This window comes from Oratosquilla oratoria, chromosome 36, assembly GCF_046742065.1.
Source record: "Oratosquilla oratoria isolate Oo_2021 chromosome 36, ASM4674206v1, whole genome shotgun sequence".
NCBI lineage: Eukaryota > Metazoa > Arthropoda > Malacostraca > Stomatopoda > Squillidae > Oratosquilla > Oratosquilla oratoria.
In genome coordinates this window covers 32,513,053-32,528,563 of record NC_134812.1, presented here as the reverse complement: position 1 = coordinate 32,528,563, position 15,511 = coordinate 32,513,053, and the positions used below count along the sequence as shown (strand labels likewise).

Below are 15,511 nucleotides of genomic sequence, written 5' to 3'. Positions count from 1 at the left end.
TATATTTGACCTCCACCTCCACTCCTCCCTTTTCTGCCACATGCGATCCCAAGTACCTGAAGCTATCCACTTCCTCCAGCCTCTCTCCTTTAAGACTTCCAACTTGCTGCCAACCTCTCCCCTTGGACATCTATCTTTTACTCACATTTACCTTCAACTTTCTCTTATTGCATGCCTTCCCAAACTCCGTCACTAACTTCCTAATAGTGTTCTGAAGCTTAGGTCTACATTATGCAATTTTGTGAGCGGAAAAAAAAGGTGCTAAAACAAATTTCGTAAGTAACGAAGTCATGTCGGACGAATGGTACACCATGTTTGTTATGATAGATGCCGATGTCGAAGAAATTAAAGGATGATAAATTCGTCTAACCTAAACTAAACTCTAACCTGTGTTTGATAAATCATTACCGTATAAGGACTCATTGTACTTTTAAAATTTTCTGTCATACTTTCCCATCTTACATCTGCCCTCCTTTTTACCTCCTTTATCTTATGTTTTGCTTCTCTTCTTTTTTCTTTGTATCTTTCATGTTTCTTTTGTCCTACTTTGTGGCCAGTCTGTGAATGCTTCCTTCTGTTCTACAACCTTCTTCACTTCATCATCCCACCACTCACTTCCCTTCCTAATATTCCCTTTCATCTTCCTATTTCCACTCATTATCTTTGCACACTCTGTTATTCCAGATTTGAAACCCCCCCATTCCTCCACTCCTACCTCTATTCAATACTTCAACACCTCCTACACTTCTCTCAGCTTCTCCTTGTATTCCTGCTCCTTTTCCTTCTCATTTAAACATTTTACTCTAAGTACCTCCTTCTCTTCTGTCCTTTTCCTCTTTCTCCATCTATCTTCCACTCTCAACTTGCCTTCCACCAAAATATTATCTGATATTCCTCCACTCTCTCCTGGATACCACTATCCATTAAAGCTTTATCAACCACCCTTCCATCCACCATCCTCTCCCATGTGTACTAATGCTCAACTCCTTTCCTAAACACTGTGTTAGATATCATGAACTCTCTAAACACATCTCCATTAACTCTCCACTTCAAATTTTACTTGGCACTCCACACTTTTTTACCTGGCACTCCACACAGCCATGTCACCATGGCTGTTCAATTTATACTGTATACAGATGGGGTGGTGTGAGAGGTAAATGTATGGGTAATGGGTCAGGGGTTGGAGATGGCTAAAGAAAATGGAGAAAACGGGAGATAAGCCAGTTGTTGTTTGCTGACAACACTGTACTTGTAGCAGGATCAGAGGAGGGACTAAGGAAGTTAGTGACAGAGTTTGGGAAGTTATGTAAAAGAAGAAAGTTGAAGATTAAAGTGGGTAAAAGTAAGGTGATGGGCTCTAAGGGAGAGAGGATGGCAGCATATTGGAAGCGAGTACTAAGGTAGAAAGACTGGAGGAAGTGGATAGCTTTAAATACTTGGGGGCAAATGTGGTGGGAAAGGGAGGAGTGGAGGTGGAGGTATAATGTAGACTGAGAGAAGCAAGTAAATGCCTTGGGGGATTAAAAAGGGTAATGAGAAGTAGACATTTGGCAATGGATGCTAAGAGGAGATTGTATGAATGGGTGATTGTGCTGACAGCACTGTATGGGGGCAAAAACATGGAATATAAGATTTGTGTTCTGGACTTGCTTGAAGTTGATGTTGCTTGGAGCTGAATGGAATCTAGTGTCTTGATTCCGAAGACTTGGTAGGTGTGGCTTGAGTGGTTGAGGACAACGATTTTGTTCAGGCCTCCTTTGGTAGGTGTGGGAAAACCACTGCCACTAGTATAACAAAACAAATGTGTTTTTGCTACTTGGTAGGCGTGGCTTGAGCAGCTGAGGATGATGATTTTAATCAGGCTTCTCTCTGGACTTGGTGTGGGAACACCACTTGTCACCAGTGTATTTACCTAGTTGTATTTTGCGGGAAGGGGAGCTATGCTTGTGGTGTCCCGCCTTTATATCTCGCAGTGTCTAGTTTGCTCTTAAATTCATGAATGGTTTTTGTGCACACTATTTCATTGTCCAGTTTGTTCCAAGTGTCCACCACTCTTATGTGGAAAACTGTTTTTCTTCAGATCTCTTCTGTAGCTATGTTTTTTTATTTTCTTTCCATGTCCTCTTGTGTTTCTCTTGTCCCAATTTAACAAGTCCTCTCTATCGAGTATTTCTGTGCCCTTCATGATTCTATAGATGGTCAGTAGGTCCTCTCTCTTTTTTGCTCCAGAGTCTGTAACTACAGTTTAGCCAATCTCTCCTCATATGACAAATTTGCAAGTGCAGGTGCTATTTTTGTTGCTGCTCTCTGGATTCTTTCTATTTTCTTTATATTCTTTTTGGTACTGGGTGACCACAATGTCATCGCATATTCTAGTTTAGGCCTTAAAAGTGTGACCAATATTTTTTTAATCATTTCTTCATCCACATATGTAAATGCCACTTTTATTGATCTTAGCAAGTTGTGGGATCCTCTGACAATTTTGTTTATCTTTTTATCATAGGACAAGTTGTTTGAGATAATTACACCCAAATCTTTTTCGGATCTCTCCTTCTTTACCTCCTTGGTTCCAATTTTATATTGTCCTGATATTCTATTTTTGCTTTTTCCAAACTCCATTATGCTACACTTGTTAATATTGAAGTCCACTTCCCATTTCTGACTCCAGTTCCATACCTTATTCAGGACTTCCTGCAGTGATTAGCAATCCTTTTCAGTTTTTACTTTCTTTAACAGTTTGGTATTGTCTGCAAAGAAGCTCATGTAACGTTTCACATCATCATCCATGTCATTCATATAAATAGCAAACATTATTGGGGCCAATACAAATCCTTGCAGTACTCCACTGATCACCTCTTTCCAACCTGAATATTTTTCTCTGAGCACTACTCTCATCTCTCTACCAATCAGGAAGTCCTCCATTCATTTTAGTAGGTTCCCTTATATCCCTCCTGTATGTTCCAGTTTTCTTTAAATAATTTTTTGTGTGGTACTTTGTCAAAAGCTTTTTGTAAGTCCAGGAAGGCACAATCAACCCATCCATTCCTTTCTTGCACTATGTCTATTAATCTTGAGTAGAAATATATTAAGTTTGTGGTACATGATCTTCCTTGTCTGAACCCAAATTGTCTTGGGTTTATTTTATTATTGTCTCCCAGGTGTTTTACCCATCTATTCTTGATGATTTTCTCACAAATTTTGGCTACAGTGCTTGTTAGTGAGAATGGCCTATAGTTAGTTCTTCCTTGTTTTCTCCTTTATATATTGATACAATGTTAGCATTTTCCCAGTCTTTTGGTATTTTTCCTTCTTTAAGTGAGCAACTTATATGTTATGTATTTTGTCCGTTAGTTCTTCTTTGCATTCTTTTAGAATCCAATTTGCAATTCCATTCGGGCCAAGTGATTTCCTGACGTCAAGGTTTGTTAGATGTTCCATTATTTCTTTTTGTGTTATTATTATCTCACTCATGGTGGGAGATCGCCTTTCATTTCCTTCATTCCAATATTGTGCTTTCTCTTTAGTGAAAACAGATTTGAAATGATTATTCATGACTTCGGCCATTTCTAATTCTTCTGTGTATTCTATATTCCCTTGATCATGGTGTAGTTTCACCATTTCCTGTTTGTTTTTAAGTTTACCATTCACATATCGATAAAATAGCTTGGGTTGCTCTTTGCATTTATCTATAATATCCTATTCATTGTTCCTTTTTTCCTCTCTTCTCAGTTTAACATACTCATTTCTATAGTTTATATATACATGCCATTTTCCAGGTTTTTTATCTTTTCTCCATCTTTTCCAAGCTCTGTCCCTTCTATCTTTTGCCTCACTGTATCTCTTGTTGAACCAGCATTTAATGTACACTCTCTCTAGCTTCTGTCTTGGTACGTGCCTATTCACCCCTTCATTATAATTATCCATCAAGATATCCCATTTCTCTTCCACTTTTGTTTCTTCCATGTAAAAATTTTCCAAGTTTGCATTCTGGAAGAATTTCTTTAGTTTTCCAAAGTCCATTTTGTTATACATCAATCTTCCTTTCCTATGCTTTTCATTTCCCTCCATGTATATTTCTTCCTTTAGTTCAGTCTCGATGAGTATATGGTCACTCTTTCCAATTGGTGTCTTGTATTGGATTTTATCCACAATTTCAGGTAACAAAGCAAATGTGTTTTCCTACATGTAATGGTGGTTTGTGGGTGAGGTAAAGTCTCTGCTAGACTTTGTTGGTTTTATTCAGGTATGAAGATTTTGTACAAGCTAGGTCCTTCACCTTAAGCACTCCTTGTGCCAGGCCTTAACCTCGGCACTGCCTCCTGCCGGGTTTGTGACCTTGGGCAGCTCCTCTTGCCAGGTCAGTGACCTTGGCAGTCCTATCTCTCAGTGGCACAGCTGTTTTAATAAAGGTGGTTGGTGGGTTGCCATATGTGACATGTGTTAGTTATCAATTATAGGCATGTGTGTTAGTTTCATTATATAGGGGTTGTATGGTAGGTGGGCTTGGCTAGATATGGTGTATATATGTTCACTTATGATAATGTAATTGGGGTAGATATGAGAAAGGGTTCAATGGGTCTGTCTGGTGACATTAGGCATCTCACATTGTGACACCTTGGGGGGTGTCATTGTTTGCCTTATTATGTGTTTAGTCAGCTGTTTGAGATGGGGAAATCTGTGAAGTCTGCAAGATTAGAGGTCTTGACAAAGATGAGTACCATGTTGCATGTGTGGATCATGTGCTTGGTTGGTGATGGTTAGTGACACTTACACACCTCATGGGTGAAGGGACATCCCAATCGTTTGCCACACTACAGTATTCAAATTAAAGGCAATGGAACAGGGCACAACATTTCCACACCAGGGTCTGACAATCAGATCTGGTTTACCCCCACCACTTGGCATATGGCAACCTTCCTCATTCTTCTATTCACTAAAGAAATTTACAGAGTAGACAAGAACTTCCCTTTGAGCCACATTATTTCTTCATCCATTCATAACCACTTTCCATTCACTTATATATTTTACACTCTTTCTTCCTTGCTTGACAGATATTCCAATTTCATCCAGTGCCTCCTTCACCCCATATATCCACCTCATTCTTGTTCTTCCCTTAAGTTTGTTACATCCACTTTTGTTTCCACACTCTTTGTGATAATTTTTTTTCACTCATTCTTTCCATATGCTCAAACCATCTCGGCATTCTTTATTCAACCTCTTCTACCAGCTTTCTTTCCACTTCTCACTCTCTACCTTAACTCCACATCTTTCACTCTATTCATAATCATAAACCCCACCATATTTCTTAAACACTTCACTTAAACACATTTAGGCTCTTCTTTTCTGCATCCTTCAACTCAAGTCTTTGTTCTCTATAGTGGCATGGGTACAATCACTAGTCCCATGTACAATCTTCTCTTTGCATTCATTCCTAAATGCCTATTTCCCATAACACTATTCCCCCAAACATTTACTTACTTCCCTTACATTGTAATTCAATTGTACTTTTCCATTTCCTGCTATATGCAACCCCAAATATTGAAAGCTTTCCAGTCCTTCACCCTATAGACTCACCTTCAACCTGCCACCACCATCACTCGTTGTACATTGCATTACTTTAAATTTGCTTGCATTTACATTTAACATTTTTTCTCTCACACCCTCCCAAACTCTGCCACCAACTGAAACAATTGGTGGCATCAAAACAAATTTGAAGGCCTATTCACCTTTCATAAAGTAGCAGTGACTATTTTTATTTCAATTAACACTTACTGCAATCCATCAAGAAATATGTAGTTCCCAACAGTACAGTTGTATGGCTAGTTCTGCCAAAATGGAGTATTCAATCCAAATAAAGATTTTTGGGCAATGTAGTATGCCTTATCATTTGTACAACAGCTCCATCCATGTTTCAAACTCATTTATCAATCAACTTCTTATTCCTCATCGATGTAATTCTATCCATACTCATACTTTTGGGAATATGTGTATATATTTTTATCCGATTTTGATTTTGATCACATTATGTGTTCACATATATATATATATACTGTATATATATATATATATATATATATATATATATATATATATTTACCTAGTTGTATTTTACAGGATGGGAGCTATGCTTGTTGTGACCCGTTTTCGTATCTCTCCACATCCAATTTATTCTTGAACTCGTGTATAGTTCTGGCATTCACTGTTTCACTGTTTAGTTTGTTCCAGACATCGATCACTCTGTGCAGGAAACTGTTCTTTTTCAGGTCTCTTCTGTAACTGTCCTTCTTTAGCTTTTTATTGTGTCCTCTTGTTTCTCTCTTGTCCCATTTCAATAGATCATCTCTATCAAGAACTTCCATCCCTTTCATAGTTCTGAAGATGGCCAACAGGTTGCCTCTTTCCCTTCTCTGCTCCAATGTTGACAGCTGTAATTTCTCCAATCTTTGTTCATATGTCAAATTTGATAGTGTGGATGCCATCTTTGGCACTGCTCTTTGGATTCTTTCTAATTTCTTTGTGTTTTTCTTTGTGCTTGGGGCCCACAATGATATAGCATATTCTAGTTTTGGTCTTATCAATGTAGTAATTATTTTCTTAACCATCTCTTCATCCATGTAGTCAAAGGCCACTTTCATTGGTGTTAATAAGTTGTAATTCTCTCCGAATAGTTTATTTACATGTTTATCAGGTGTCAAGTCACTTGAGATGATTACTCCTAGGTCCCTCTCTGAGTTTACTTTCTTTACTTCTTTGTTTTCAATTGTATATTTTCCCAAAACTCTGTTTTTGCCTCTTCCAAATTCCATTATGCTACATTTCTTGATGTTGATGTTCATCTCATATTTCTGGCTTCATTCCCATACTTTATCCAGGTCATCTTGTAGCGATCTGCAATCTTCTTCTGTTTTCACTCTCTTGAGTAATTTGGCATCGTTGGCAAAAAAATTTATGTAACAATTTACTCCTTTGTCCATATCATTTATATATATGGCAAACATTAAAGGAGCCAAAACAGAGCCTTGTGGGATGCCACTTTTTACATCTTCCCATTTCAAACTTTTGTCTCTAAGTACCACTCTCATTTTTCTCCCAGTTAAGAAGAGTCCTTGACCCATTCCAATAGTTTACCTTGAATTCCTCCTATTTTTTCAATTTTACTTATTGATTTTTTGTGAGGTACCTTGTCAAAAGCTTTCTGCAAATCCAGGAAGCCGCAGTCTGCCCATCCATCTCTTTCTTGTATTATCTCAATTAGTCTCGAGTAAAAGCAGATTAGATTTGTGGTGCACAATCTTCCACCTCTAAAACCAAATTGTTTGGGGTTTATTATTTTATTTTCTTCCAAGTGTTTGGTCCATCTGTTCCTGATAGTCTTTATGCATATTTTTGCTACTGTGCTTGTGAGGGACACCATTCTAAAATTTGTAGGATCTTCCCTGTTTCCTCCTTTGTATATTGGTACTATGTTTGCATCTTTCCAATCTTGCGGTACCTTTCCCTCTTTTAATGAGAAGTCTATTATCTTGTGTAGTTTGTCTTTCAGTTTGTCTATATATAAATGTGTGTGTGTGTGGTACGTAATCACCTCTATTATTGATGTATGACACTATAACTCTCAATTTTTAGTGGACATTTTTCTTAAACCCAAGAAGGAGTATATCAAACATTTTATTTCAAATATAACAACCAGCAGATTTCAATATATTCAGTCCTAAAAATATTTTTGAAATGTAATGGAGAATTCCAGGCATGCTTTCATATTATATATATATATATATATATATATATATATATATATATATATATATATATATATGTATATATATATACATATATGTAAACATATATATATATACACATATATACATATATATACACATATATACACACACACACATATATATATATATATATATATACATATATATACACATATATATATACATATATATATATATATATATATATATATATATATACATGTATATATATATATATATATATACCAGTACCAAAATCTGTAAACAATTACATAATCATTGTGCTTAGGTTTCACTCTACACAACATGGTAAAGATAAAAACATCTGACAATAACCTGAAGATTCCATTTCGAACACTTTTATTCTTAAACAGATATGGAAGTTCACTACACCAAGACTCACTTTGGGAATGTTAATTACATAAGTGAAAATCTAAATAGAACAATTTAAGGAAACCAAGACAGTGATTGCTTTGTTTATAAACATAAAGTCAACTAATATGCTGCATTTTACAGCCACAAATAAATCCATACTATTTATATGATCTTAAGTCATCTTATGATTTAAACAAATGTGATCCAGTATCCACTGGCTCACATCACATAGCATGATATTACAAAATCTGGAGCATTTGATTTTCTGCTTTAATCCAATTCCATCCAAAGATACTAACAAGAGTTATTGTAAAGGACAAACTACAATGCCAAAATGGATCAACAGGTTAGCACATCATAAAAACTTTCTATTTTTCTTTTTTTACAATTTTGTACTTAATGCACAAAGCATGGATTCATGGTATTATGTAAAAAAGTACAAATTAACTTGTTGCATCAATTATTGAGCTTTAGAAGAAAGTGTGTCAAAGAGATACAAATTTTCATAAAAATTAAATCATTCACTCACTAACACCATAAAATCTCATTATATCAAGATGTCATACAAGAATAATAAGAAATAATTGCTTGTATGGGTGATAGTGAAAATACTTATGAGATTTCTGGCCTCTGGAAAGGAAAACATGTGCTAGAATACATAATGATAATCGTTGCCTTGAGTTTTATTGACTGGAAACCTGCAGCCCCATGGTGGCTAGGAATGGTCCTTGGACCTTCACATTGATCTCTCTGGGAAGAAATTGGACTGCTGTTTGTATTGTATTACTGTGGGACAGTTTCTGGGCCACCAGTTGTCATCTCTCCCTATTTGAAAAGGAGGGAATATGGTACACTCAATGTCGAAAGAGATCTTGGGCCTGGTCCAGAGCCCAAGTGTCAACCCCAGTGAGGGTGTTAACAGGTTTTGAAGATGATTGGAAAGGAAATGATTCTCTCTGAAGTCTATCTTACAGAACCACCATTTGCAGATACCTGTTATTGATCCCTGCTAGAGGAAAGGAATGTGAAATTATAAGGAAGGAATGGGACTAGAATTGGCACTTATAAGTAACTGTGTTGCAATTAATCTGGAAAGCTTCCTGTTGCAACTAAGCAATATAATATAAAAGTATAAAGCATCTGTTTATGATAAGAATTGTTGCCCCAAGTTTCAGTGACTGGAAGCCTTCAGCCCCACAGTGGCTGATAATGGTCCCCAGGCCCTCCCCTAGATCTCTCCAGGAAGAAACTTTGTCTTGTTGTCCGTGTTGAATTTGCCTTGGAATTTTTCTATGTCATTAGCTAAAAGTATTAGAAGGGGAGTAGTCATTGACTACCAGCCCTCCTTATGTGAAAACGTGGAGGCAATGTAAAGTTGACTGAAGGAGATCTTGCATTTCCAAATGGAGGTGAAAGGGTTGATATGTTTTAAAAATGGACAATTCGGAGATGATTCTCAGCTATCTACCAGTAGTACGACCACTGTTTTAAAATACAAACACAAGGGATGAAACAAATCTAACTGAAAAAGTTAACATAAACTTAGGTAAGCTTCATTTTAATGTCTATGTATTGTGAGTACACTTACAACTAGGTAAATATACACTGTGCATATGTTTAATATGTGTGTCCGTATATATATATATATATATATATATATATACATATATATATACACGCATACACACACAGTGACATTTCTCTACATGGGTGAAGACATAATGAAGAAAATTGCTAAAAGCTAGATACAGCCCAGTCTAGAATATGCTGTGGTGATGTGGTCACCATACTATATATTAGAAAACCAGAGAGAATACAAAAGGTGGTAACCAAGATGATCCATGGCCTAAATGTCATAATATATGAGGGAAGACTGAAGAAACTGGGGCTTTCCACCTTGGAGGAGTGTAGAGGCAACATGATGATTATATTTGAACTAGAAATAGGTTTAAAAAAAGTGGACACAAAAGAATAGTTGGTACGTGAAGACAAGTTGACAAAAGAACATAGTAAAAAACTGAAAAAAAGTTTTTTAAAAGATGTTAAGAAGTATAGCTTTCCAGATATATAGACTTGTGTATTAAGTAAAATAAAAATATAACCTAAGCCAATACTAAAAGAATTCAAGGCAAGATTTGACAAATGGAGGAAAAGGCAGTATTCCATGAGCATTGCTCCAACCCTGTACACTACAATTAGGTAAATACATATATATATATATACTTATATAAAGTTTCATTGATCTAAACTAAAAAATTAAAAATACCAAAACAGTAATGTTCTAATATTTTCTGCTAAAGTTCATTATCCACAACCACTTGCAATGTTAAAGAGGACAAATGTTAACAAACAAGTTCTAAATTGCCTTGTTATTCCAGGCTGATCATCACACAAAGTAAACTACCAAAATACTGATGGAAACCATGATGTGGAAGCATAGATGCTTGTGGTTCTTGTGAGTTGTTTGTATCAATTATCAATCTGTTGCCCCTGGTCTCTTTTGCCCATGACTTTCAGATAATCAACAATAGCCTCCAGGTAGGTCTACAAGTCACTAAGGGAAGATATACTATGTTTTTGTCTAGGGAATGTTAGTATGGAGCATTGTAGTATAAGGTGTTTTGTGTCCTCTATGTGGTGGTTGTACCTGGGGCTGTCTAAACCTATGACCATGCCTATTCTGTGTTAGTGCTATTTCAAGGCTGGATGGTGTCCTGAAAACAAGCATGCCAGGGCTGCTACAGTATCCAGTTTTCAAGCAGCTACACCAAGTGTCAAGATAGTGAAAAGAAGATGGCACCACCCCAAGAAAATAGATAACAGTTGTCCACAATCTGCTGCAAACACCATATGGACACAATCAACTTCACCTCCTCAAGCTGGCACCTGGTCTTTAGATCAGGGCAGAGTTGTTTGTGTACCTAATGTGTATTTCTGCTGGCCAAAACCAATACTTGGAACCGATCTTAATATATTTGTTTTTTTTGTTGATTATCCTTGAAAGATCCTTGATAAGTGGGCTGAAGGGCATGTGTATCATAAACAAGGCTAAATATTTTAGTTTCTGCCCAGAAGTAGAAGCTGACCATACAATTTTACTGTTGGATGTTTCTATGATTCATGGTAGTCTGTGGTGATCAATATCACTAATGATTTCTGAGAGGAAGCTGCCATTTGTATACCAACTGGACCAAGAACCTTTATAAACTTATATATTTTTCCCAAAGTTTTTCACATAAGTAGAACTGACAGTCGTATATTCTCTCTAGATGTTTTTTAGTAGTTTGTAACAATTATCTTCTTACTTTTCTATTCTCATGACTTTAGCATTATTTGCAAAAATGGTAGTGTAGCTGGTCATTCTTTCAATCATGTTTATATAAATCAAGAATATTATAGGTGGCAGTACTGACCCAATGCCAAACTCTATGAGTTATTTCCTTCTATCCTGACACCTTATCCTTGTGTGATGATAGTGATGCTCTCCCATCCCAAACCAAGATATTCCTGTCAGTTTTATCCATTCCCTTATTGACTTGAACACCATTATCATATAATCTCCTTTCTCCTTTAATGATGGGAGATCTGCTGTGTCTAATTTCTCCTTGTATGATTTATTTACTAAGCTAGGAATCAATTGATTATTACTCTTTGTATTCTCTCCATCTATGTCTTTCACTCTGCGCACAGACCACACAACTACTGCATATTGTAATCTGGAATATCTTGGGCTCTTAAGTTTTTCATTATCTTTCTATCTATATAGTGAAGAGCTACCTCTACATTCATCAATGGTCTGCATGTCTCATTCTCAACCTTCCTGATATGTTTGTTGGGTGACAAATCATACATGATCAATACACAAATCCTTTTTTTTTGTCTTTTTGCTTTTGTAATTATTTCACTTCCTGTTGGGAACCAATTTGATTGCTACTCTCCATATTTTGCCAGTCTAGTTTATATTCATCCCTGTGTGGATCAGGTATCCTATGATTTTTATCATCATCTTGTTCATGTAGTGAAAAATAACATTTATGTTCATCAATAGTTTGTATATTTCACCCATGATTTTGCTCATATGTTTATCAGCTGACAAGGTATGTATGACTAACACTCCCAAACATTTCTTTTTCTTTTTTGACACTTATTTCCCAGGTAATTTATTTTCCTAGGGGTGGGGTTGGTGGGGCTTTTACCTTTTACTCATTCCCAATACTTTGATCTTTATCTATATTTATTGACTGATTTCTTTATTAATTTATTTATTTTTAGTTCATTTTCCATGATTGATTCCATGCATATTGTTTATATCTTGTAACAATTTACAATTTCCTTTACCTTTTATTTTCATGATCTTTGCAAACATAGAGTAGTTTTTTGTATCTTTCATCAAATAATTTATGTATACTGTATCAATAATTTTACAAATACCAGAACAAACTCTTGTGAGACTTGGCTAGTCACTGCCCTCCATTCTGACATTTCACCCTTCACTACTTTTCCCAATTTTCTTGTCTTTCTGCAAATCCTTGATCCAATGAAGGAGCTTAATTCTAAGTACTCCAATGTGCTTAAATTTCCACAACAGTTGATTGTAAGGTACTTAATTAAATGCCTTTTCTAGATCCCAGTACAGTCCACCCAACCCTCTCTTGCAGCACATCAACCACTCTTGAGTAAAAGCATAGCAGGTTTCATATTCATGATTTTACATTTCTAAAACCAAATTGGTTATCCACCAAAATGTTCTCTCCATGATATCTAATCCATCTATCTTACAATTCTTTCAAATAATTTAGCTATCATGCTGGTCAGAGACACTGGTCTGTAGTCCAGGTCTTCACTTCTTCCTTTATTAACTAGTACTATGTTAGCCCTCTTCCAGTCCTGTGGCTCTATACCTCCTTTAATGAACACACAAATTATGAATCTTGTCCATCAATTTGTCTCTGCATTCCTGAAGTAACCAATTTGAGATTCCATCAACAGCTTTCCTCATGTCTGCTTCCAATACTGTAGCTTGTACATTTCCTTTACATTTCATACAACCTACTATTGTCTACTTTCTTCTACTGCAGAAAACTGATTGGGAATGTCTGTTCATTATTTCAGCCTGATGCCTTTCTATAAACTTTTTCATCTACTGTTAGTTTAGGAATTCCTTCTCTGTCTCACTTTACCATGACTTATCTGTAGAACAGTTTAGGCTCAACTTTGCATCAATCAGTCATCTAATGCCGCAGGTCTTTCTTGTAGAAGACATACAGCCATCAAGTTTCCTTAGTATTTATTAGTAATACCCTTTCAAATGTGATCTATTTCTATATATTCTTATATAATGATTTTCATACCTATTTTCTTTCCTGTCTTTTCCATGTCACATCTCTTTCATTTTTTTTTCACACATTTTTCTTTCCTCTAACCCTTGGTACATATGTTCACACCTGAGTTACTGAGGCTTTGAGACTTCTATTTCTTCCTTCCAATTTTCTTATAAAAAAAAAAATCTGAAAAAAAATTCTTTATAAAACTGATTCTGTTTTCTCTGATTCATCTTTTGACTATTTCTTCTGCCAGTTCAAATTCAAGTGTTACATGGTCATTCTTTCATATGGGGGCACATACTGTATATTTCATATCACATTCCTTGATAATTGGTCCAGCCTTGCTGGAATGTCTTCTCCTCTTACTCATATTACTTCTTTTACCCACCAAGTCACTGTGTGTGGTCTTCAATTTGCTCCCATGAACTCAAACTCATGATGTCCACCAGTCTCAGACAGATATATTCTATGTCATTTTTGTCTTCTCTGATGACCTGAACACCAAAATTATGTCACCTTTTACACTTTATTCTAATGATGGCAAGTCCAACAGTCCTAGTCTCTTCTTGTATGACTGCTCTGCAAGGCTGAGAACCAATTTGGTTGCTACTTTTTGTATTCTTTCAGTCTTATTTACATATTTAACTTTGTTGAACTCACACCACTGCTGGATATTCTAATCCAGCTGGGATCAGGCATTATATATTTTTCTTTTTTCTTGTCTATATAATGAAAAGACACTTCTATGCTCAACCATACTTTGTCTTGCCCAATCTTGCTGATAATTTGTCAGGTGACATGTTTTCTATAAAACATACCCAGATCCTTCATATATTTTCCTTTTGTAACTGTCCTACTTCCCACTGAATGATTCATTGATGGTCAAAGTTTTTGCTCATTTCCAACACTTTATAATGTTGACTCATTTTCTACATTTGGATCAAGAAATATTCATTGTCTAGATCTTTCTGTAACAATTAGTACTCATCCTCATCTTTTATTCTTTGCAAACATATTAGTATGGCTTCTCTTACCTTCCATCATACCATTTACATAGATCAAGAACATTATGGGTAATGACCCTTGTAAGACTCTTAGTAACTAACTCCATATGCTTCCAATGCAGTACATAGAAGACATACATACATATACCAAAGGCTTTTACCCCCTTACATGGGGGGTAGCCAAAAAGAAAAAGGCATAGAAACCACTCCCACCCATTCCATTTCCTGTATATTCCACTCCCCTCCTCCCTCCCTCTTATTTTGTGTTTTGTGTCTTCTACAAATTTGCTGAATTTATAGAAGACACAAAACACATAATTCTACACTGCCCAACACTTAACCTTATAAGACATCACTATCAATCTCTTCTCTGAGTAACCAATGGGCCAACCTGGTGACCATGGCCAGACCTTGGGTACCACAGGCCTCCTGCCAAATAAATCTGTGGCTATGGATCAACTGAGTAAACCCTTTTTAGCCAAACTTTCACAGTACCCTCTTGTGTAGCACTTTTTGTCAAATATTTCCTACAACTTTTCATATTGAAGTCACCCACCTGTTTGTCTCCTACCTCTTGTCACAAAGACATGGGAGGTCAGAGTTGAATGATCTATCATCATCAATTGGAAGCATACAAGGGGGAAATTGATTCATTCATAATGACACCATTAGTTTCTTGAAGCAAACCACTTTTCACATTCCAAACAACTCTCAGCCAGAATGGTTTACTTATTCCAACTAGAGTTCTGTGGGCATCTCCTTCATTTCCACCAAGGGTTGCCTCTTGTGGAGATAACCTTTTAAGTGGGATCAACATCAAGGAATCATGCCTCATGCCCATATACCCAGAGTTAATGTTCACAAATTATATTGGTCACACACTTTGACTGGGTCTCATGGAGTAGTCACTGGTTTGATACAAAGTCATTCCAATATGCCCCATGATTCTCACAAGACAGTACCAAAGACATTGACATATTTCTATTTAGCCTTCAGCATCCATGTCTCACAGTCATACAAGACAGGGACCACAAGTGACAAATATTCA

At 36.2% G+C, this 15,511-nt stretch overlaps 1 protein-coding gene across 1 annotated transcript in view; it reads left to right on the top strand.

Moving 5' to 3' along the window:
• The window catches only part of LOC143019097 (RING-type E3 ubiquitin-protein ligase PPIL2), a 41,570-nt gene that overhangs the window by 18,320 nt on the left and 7,739 nt on the right, over window positions 1-15,511 (top strand). The window contains exons 12-13 of the mRNA XM_076174796.1: window positions 10,653-10,673; window positions 10,837-11,063. Of these exons, the coding sequence (XP_076030911.1) occupies window positions 10,653-10,673; window positions 10,837-11,063 (248 nt within the window). The remainder of the gene's footprint in view (window positions 1-10,652; window positions 10,674-10,836; window positions 11,064-15,511) is intronic.